Source organism: Heteronotia binoei, chromosome 17 (genome assembly GCF_032191835.1).
Source record: "Heteronotia binoei isolate CCM8104 ecotype False Entrance Well chromosome 17, APGP_CSIRO_Hbin_v1, whole genome shotgun sequence".
Classification (NCBI taxonomy): domain Eukaryota; kingdom Metazoa; phylum Chordata; class Lepidosauria; order Squamata; family Gekkonidae; genus Heteronotia; species Heteronotia binoei.
In genome coordinates this window covers 40,730,347-40,738,577 of record NC_083239.1, presented here as the reverse complement: position 1 = coordinate 40,738,577, position 8,231 = coordinate 40,730,347, and the positions used below count along the sequence as shown (strand labels likewise).

The 8,231-nt window shown below is 42.6% G+C and overlaps 1 protein-coding gene across 1 annotated transcript; it reads right to left on the bottom strand.

Annotated features, from left to right (window-relative positions):
- Positions 1 to 854: 854 nt before the first annotated feature.
- LOC132585844 (interferon-inducible GTPase 5-like) lies at positions 855 to 6,532 on the bottom strand. The gene is given in 3 exon segments (XM_060257720.1): positions 855 to 961; positions 963 to 1,991; positions 6,503 to 6,532. Coding segments are annotated over 3 exon segments (1,128 nt in total). The 3' UTR covers positions 855 to 892.
- Positions 6,533 to 8,231: the final 1,699 nt, after the last annotated feature.

Here is an 8,231-nt window from a genome sequence, read left to right as displayed (position 1 = left end):
GTTAAAAAGTTAAATCTGATGCGAAGTGAACAGCAGACATTTCAAAACAAGATAGAAAGAGGGAACTTGGGATACAGATCAAGCAAAACATCTAAAATAAATAAAGACTAATAACATAACAGCAAATAGCCATATTTCTCTAGAACTCAGGCTTTCTCCCAGTGCCCACCAACCCACCTAATTAAAAGCAAAAGCTAAACCCAAAATGCATGTGTATCTATTGTCAGAACTCGGAATCAGGTGGTGTTCATCCAGAAGGTTCTCTCCCTTTTGTAGAGAGGAATTAACCAGGCAAACAGAGCAGTTCTAGGCAGTTTGACCCAAAATCCAGCTCAGGTATATTCAGTGGGACTTATTACCAGGAAAATATTATCAGGATTGGAAGAAATTCCAGAGGATGAAGAGAAGACTGATGCCTAAAAATGAGGAACTGGTGCCCAAGAATCAAGGTTCCCTGTCGACCACTGCATGTATTGCCATTTCCAAAAGCACACCTATGTTTCCCCTTGGTTCACTCCAAGTTTTAGCTAAAAGCATGGAGGTGGGGCTTCCAATTGAAATTGAAATCCTGTTTCCCTTCCTTTTCAATATGTAGTGCATGACTACTACTCATAATTTTGGTGCTTCCACTTTTCTTTTCAGTTTGCTCCTTGGGACTTTTAATGCTCAACAACTTTTATTGGAGGTTATGAGCATTCTCTTTCAGTTTTTTCAGAAAATTCTCAGAAGGGAGAATGGGGCTTCAAAGATCTGTCCACCAACTAGGACATCCAGCCTGGATATGATACCAAGAATTAGTTCCTTGTTTGGGTTCCTTGTCCTCCGCACGAAAGCCCTGTACTGTTTGCCTCAGTCAGTTCTCCCCATAAGGTGTCTTGACCCTTTACTGGTCTCAGGACTCTGTAGCTTTGGCCCGGACATTCTCAGCATCTTCCACAACATCATGCAGAAAGCTCTTTAAGTATGTAGAATGTTGTTACAAAAGAAAGTGCCCCACCAGTAAGAGAGCCCAACACAGGTACAAAATCAAGAGCCAATTCAACCGCCATCACTGTTCCACACAATAATGACTTGGTCAACAGATCAATCACAAATTCAGTGGTGATTTGGCTGGCCATGGGGGACTTTTTGATAGCTGATCGCAAGACGACAGGTTTGCCTACCTGGTTCGCGAGTCTATGGAGGAAATATGCATCCAAGCCAAAGACATCATAAAAATATCTCATTGTTCCAGCCAAGATGGTGATATCACAGGCAAGAGAGAGGCCAGGGACAGGAATAGCCCCAATGCCACAAGACATAAGGGCTATTATCCATATCAGGGCCTCCATAGCAGCCTTTTTCTTCTCCAAGATTTCTTTGGAGAAAGCTGGCAAAGCTGCAATTAAAACATCTCTCTTGAGGCCATCCAAGTCATTCTCCAGGGTCTCTTGAAGGCGGGGGAAATCATACATCTGCAAATCCCACCTGGAGATGAGGAAAACCATTGGAACAGATTCTCTCCCCTTTGTCAGATTATCACTGCAGTATATCCTAATCTTCTCCAGGCATCTCTCCTCAACGAAGTCTGGTTTCCTTCCTTCAGTTTCTATACTGACGTCCACTTTGGTACGCATGTAGTAGAACTTCTTCTTCATCTTCTGAATTTCACGAGCCAGGAGGGCATCATTCATAGTGAAGCTATTTGAGACAACAATGATGAAGAAATCGTACTGCTTAAAATTGACCTTCTTCAAATATTTCTTTGGTTCAAATTGGGGAGTCCCAATTCCTGGAAGATCCCATATTGTTACTTTGGGGAATGTGTGATGTGAATATCTCTTTGTTTCCAGTGTTGTCTCCACTATTCCAACCTTAGCTGCACCTTCTCCATAGTCTGGCATTTCTCGCAGGGCACTGACTAGTGATGATTTTCCAACACCTGCCACCCCTGTGATGGTGATGTCAAGAGTGGTATTCTTTAATAAATTTAAATAGTTATTTCTTGAGCCCTAACAGGGCAGGTTAGTGGGGGAGCTGCTGGGTGTGGCAGTGACTCTGGGTTCTCACACAAGACTTTTGTCCATGTTTGGTTCAATGTCAAATTCTGAATCCTCCCCCCCCCCAAAAAAAAAAAAAAAAAGCATTGCTGCATCCCAGCAACATAGGAATAGAGACATCAGGGTGGACAGAAGCCTGGAAATTCATCCACCACCACCACCCCATTTCTCCATCACGCTTCCTGCATTACCCTGCACTAAGGTCCCACAGTATTGGCATTTTCTATTCTGTAGCATACTTGACATGATTTATTTTAAAGCTGTGCCTCTTATTTTGGAACATCCAGCCCTTTAAGAGCCTTTATGAACCATTGCTTTGATGGGAGAAACTCCTGTCAAGTTGCTTTCAATTTATGGCGACTCCCTGGGTTTTTCCAAGGCAATAGAGGTCCAGAAATAATTTGCTATAGCTTGCCTCTGTGTAGGAAATCTAGACTTCCTTGGTGGTTTCCCTTCCAAATACTAATAAGGGATGACTCTGCTTCGTTTTCAAGCTCAGCCAGCCTCGGCCATCCAGTCAAGGTGCCTCGTCCCTCAATTCAACATACAAACATAGTGAAATTTCAACCAGCTCACGCCAAGGGCTGCAATCCAAGAGTAAATCTAATTGAAGTTAGTAGGACTTGCTTCTGAACAGGCATGGTAGACATGCATAATAGCAATGCTGCTTTAGCTCCCTCTATACCAGGGGTGTCAAACCTATTTGTTAAGAGGGCCAGATCTGACATAAATGGGACTTTGTGGGGCCGAGCCATGCATGTCCTAAAATGTAATGCCAGATAGCAGAGATATAGACTTTATTGAGCAAGGGTCCCCAGCCCCCAGGCCGTGGACCGGTCCCAGCCCATGACCTGTTAGCAATCAGGCCGTGGGTTGTGTAATTATTTCATTATATATTACAATGTAGTAGTAAGAAGAAGAAGAAGGTGACACTGGATTTATATCCCACCCTCCACTTCGAATATCAGAGTCTCAGAGCGGCTTACAATCTCCTTTACCTTCCCCCACACACACACAACAGACACCCTGTGAGGTGGGTGGAGCTGAGAGAGCTCTCCCCAGAAGTTGCCCTTTCAAGGACAACTCTGCAAGAGCTATGGCTGACCCAAAGCCATTCCAGCAGCTGCAAGTGGAAAAGTGGGAAATCAAACCCGGTTCTCCCAGATAAGAGTCCACACACTTAACCACCACTCCAAACTAATAGAAATAAAGTGGGCAATTGTATCACGCCGAAACCACCACCACCACCACCACCCAGTCCATGGAAAAATTGTCTTCCACAAAACTGGTCCCTGGTGCCAAAAAGGTTGGGGACCACTGTACAGAGGACACAGGCCAACACAATTAAATATATAATATTTTAACTTAAAATATGCTTAAAACTCTTCAATATTTTGTTTAAAATGGAAAGGGAGGATAGTGGGATTTTGCAATGCAATTTTAAAAATAAAACATCAAGAAAAAGCACAAAGATCACAGCAGAATCTTCAAAAAATAATATGCCCTCAGCCTGGGAAAGCATGAAATAGCAAGGCATTGCAAGCTTCTCTCCCCGCACCCCTGGGTCTACTCAGGTTAGCAATGACTCTCCAATGTATCCTCCTTTGGCTGTGGGTTCCCAAGTAAGAGTACTCATTAGGCACTAGTTCTCTCTCCACTGAGAAGAGACAAAACTGGCTCAAGGCATCAACACTTGGTTTGCAACGACACAACTCCAGGAAGCTTCAGCAAGCCATAGGAACGCTGAGAAGTTCCTCTCCATTGAAACACATAGACAAAGTTGCAAGGAAAACATGGAGTGGATTTGCTGTTCACCTCTGCTCTGCCCTGAAGCCAGAGTGGAAAATCCGTTCCACATTTTCTTTGCAGCTTTGTTTAGCCTCTGCACAGAGAAGGCAGAAGGAGCTGGGAACATCCTCGCAGCTATCAGAGCTTCACAGGGTGAGGACAGGAGTGGGGGAGGGGGAGAAAAGAGCCCTGTGGACCTGATTGAAGCCCTGGGCGGGCTGGTTTGCCCCACGGGCCACAGGTTTGACAACCCTGCCGTATACCCTGAACCTCCCTGGTGGCCTTTGGCCCTCTTTGCCCCCCCCCCTCCGGAGTTCTCAATGATCACCTAGATTTGCCTAGAAGATAAACGGGCCCTGCATTAAAATTTTGCAATATTTATAGAGGGTTCAATCCCTGCCTCAGTTGTGCATTCTGAGCATCTCAGTGAATCAGATTCCCAAATGTGTTGTTGAAGGGACACACTTCTAATGCTATGGTGAAATGAAAATGCCTTGCCTCTAGATTAGCTGCTGTCTAATGGGAAATTTATTAACTGGGCTGTTTTCCATATTTTTTGTATGTTACTGATTAGAGATAACTGGAATGAAGAAACCCTAAATCATCAAGGAGAGGTTGAAGGAAGTTCAGGAGTAGTTCATTCTTTAAGGGAGAGCCAAAACATCCCCAAGCAGATCAAAGTCGAGGTGTCCATTTTGAGAATTTTCTCCTGCTCCATCATCTTTGGCATCTAGAGTTTTAGAATCGAGCTTCAGTCCCTTCAGCACGCATGTGCCTGTGGAAGCAAATAGGGAAAAATATACTTACCAGTGTGTTGTTCCATCTCAAGGGGACTTTTGGACTTTTTTTTTTTTTTACCATTGGAGCTCTACGGAGCCGTTGGAATGTGTATAAAAGTCTATGTAAATTGCTTAAAGGTTGCTTGTTTTTCTGCGTGAGTCAGCATATGTGCTTAAATGTATAAATTGGGTATTGTATCTTGAATAAGCATTTGCAGTATTTTTTGGACTGTGTGCCCTAGTAGTTTTTGACATATACTTCTTTACACAATCCCTTCTTTTGGGTTTGGCTTCATGTGCGGGAGTGGGAATCAGACTAGGTTTTCCAGATTGGAGTCTGCCACATTTAACCACAACACCACACTGTCTACTGCCTAGTCCCTTTTAACTGGAATTCCTGGGCATGAAACGTGAGAACTGCATGCAAAACAGAGTTTTCCCACTGAGCCATAGCCTCTCTTCATGGGAAAGGCTTTTTTTCTGTTATGGCTTAACGGCATTTGTTTGGCTAAGGGTGTCAACTCCTGTAAGTTCTTCCCCATTAAACAAGTGGCTACAAGACATCAATTTATTGAGAAAATGACACAACAGGCTAGACGAGCATCGTTGATACTGATTTTTGGTGGGCACCTGGCCCCTACATACACCCTGCAAAAACCCATTACACATGCAAGCATTAGGCACCAAAAGCATGCCCTCCCTCCAGAATTATTTTCCCAACCTGCCTCCTTCATTGCAGGGGCAAGAAGTTCGCTGTGAACCAGCTACTGTGACCTTGAGTTGTCTGAGCACAGGGCGATAGCGGATACATGATAGTTCCAAAGAAGAATGTGATAAATAGCAACTAAGCTGAAAGAAAGCGGGGTTTACTACAGGGCAAAGCAATTGCAATTAAAGACACATTGTCAAGGTTAGAGTTTAACACACACACCATGGCAAGAGCACTAACTGTGACTCTAAGGGGGTCATTTACACTCTGATATGCAGAGTGTGCAAAAAAAAATGTACATTGGCTGCTTTTGAAGAGTGGTCAAGACGCGCATCTTTGAACATATCTCTAGGGTTTGGCACCAGGTCCCTGGGGTTCCTCTTGCCCAACATTATGCAGAAACAGGTCATGATGTGGAAATGCTGAGATTCTTTGTGATCCAGAAAACTGAAGGCACTAATAATAGAGGGGGAAATATACATAAGAACTTGCTGCAAAGTGAAGCTAGATGGATCCATCGTCTTGATACAACTGTACCCTTTGGTTTAAATCAGTGTAATGATTTGCTTTAAATTTCTTGCTTTATTTAGTATGTTGGTTCTGGTTTTGTAGAATGTTGTGGATTGCTGCTTGTATGTGAGTCTCCTTTAAACCTGTTAATATGCAACAGCTGAGGTCTGTGTTTTAATGGCAGCAAGCCGCCAATAAGACTTTGGAAAATGGCCATGTTCCCTTCTTTCTCTGTAAAAAGTTTTTCTTACTGCTATTTAGAAGGTTATTATGTTGTCTGTTGACATATTTCCATCCTTAGGTTATCTGATCGGTTTATGAAAAAGCTGGAAACAGTGAAACGTGATCAAAAGCTGGCAATCACGTGGGGATGAATTTTGCCTTCACAGCCGATATCTGAGGTTTGACTCTGGATGACAGGAGAAATTGGGAGTGATACCCATTGAAGATTGAAACCAGTTTTGTCAGAGTCACTCGGTCACTCGGTGGAATGGACATTTTGTTAGTGCGACTTTTTAACCTTTTTTTGATACTGTGTATGAATTTGTATGAATTAATGGATGCTTGTGCACTTGTAGAAGGAAATATTTTTCTTATTCGTTATTAAGTGTTTAATTTTTGGACACAGTCGTTTTTTGGCTGCTTGCTCAAAATAGTTTCCCAGGCTTGTCTCTGACCAGCATCCCTTTTGTTTCTATCAGCTCCATCTTAGTCTCATTTCTAGGCCAGGCTGCACAGAGAACACATGATGACAAAGGAATGTTTTGAGTGCAGTTGAAGTTTTCTTTATTTTTCACAAAGCTTTGGGTATCCTCTAGGGCAGAGACAGGAATGTCATCATCTGGCAGGCCTTTATTGGCTTGTACAGACATATACAACAGAAGGTCAGCCAAATTACAGATTAGGAGAGTAGAGACTCCATACAAAGTATGATTAAAAGTACAAGATAAAAACAGAAATAACAGCATAATAGAGCCTAATATTACTTATCAGGGCGCGTAACCATAACACTATGAAAAAACTTTGCTGCTATTTCTGTTATTTCAATATCTGGGTTACCAAGCAAGAAACGAGCCTTAAAATCACACAGGAATATTCTTATTGTCCTCAGCTCTTCATTGCAAAATCAATAAACATCACTGGATTTTTCTAGATATTACTGTGATGATTTTCATTTCATTGGCTTGAGGTGGCAGTGCGGAAAGCATGTGAGGAGGAAGTCATCATAAACTGGATACTCCAGTTGAATCACTGTTGTCTCTAAGCAGTAAATGATACATATTAGCACAAACATCTGCAAAGAACTACAGCTGAAAATTAGGGATGTACGAGGGGGGGAAAATAGTATATTTCCATTTTAGGTACATCAGACTTGAAAAATGTTAGTTAATACCAAATTTTCCAAGTCCCCTTACTCTTTTAGTATTGAGTTTCAGAAAATATTTCCAAATATATTTCCAAATATATTTGGGTCTATATACCCAAGGGCAGAATGGGAAGGGATATTTAAATGTTTTCGCTTCCCCCTGCCTCTATTATTGGTCACACTAGAGGAGAACCTATGTAGATACAACAATGAAATAATGTTACACAAGGGGGGGAAAGAAGATTGATACATGATGTGATTGCAGAATTTCAATCCCTGATGATTCCTTCTTAGAACATAATGTCAGGTGATACAGCGGTGCATCAAATTATTGATAGCTGTGCCAAAATTTACTGATACTGAGTCCAGAGGGTAGTTTGGTGGCAGTTCTTGGCACTCAAACATTCTTTATCTGAGCCATTCACTTCAGTCTACACACAACTCTCCCTCTTCACAGTGTAGAATCATTCTGACAAAAAAAATAACATGAGAAATATTCATTTCCAGATCACTTGAGCCATTGGCACCAAAAACAGATTAGCAAGTGATCATTTCTTTGTACATTTTATATTTGCTGAACCTTTTTGCACTGCCATTTCGTGTACTCCAGTAGTGGATATGTAGAAATAGATGTTACAGACAATCCAGAAATATTTCTTTTATCATTTAAATAATGTATTTTTACTAAGCAGGTACCAACAAGCTTTTGCTGAAGTCACCCAGTGAAGATTTCATGCCTCCCAATAGTTCATAGATGAGAAGGGCAGCCAGGTCCATAGCTAGAGTGGGGCCCCCAGGGTCCTGGCCCCACCATCTCAACACCAAGGCCTGTGTCCTGGCCCTACCACTTACTGCCCCTGACTTCCAATTGCTTCCTGAACTTTCCACACTGTCTTTGGGGGATTGCTGGAGTCACCAGAGAAACCAGTCCTGTGACATCAGCCAAGTGGGGGTGAGGCTGTTTAGGGGGGATTACTGGCAGTGGGGGGCCATGGCAACATCAGTGCCCAAGGGTGTGGGGACGTGAGCCAAGGATGCGA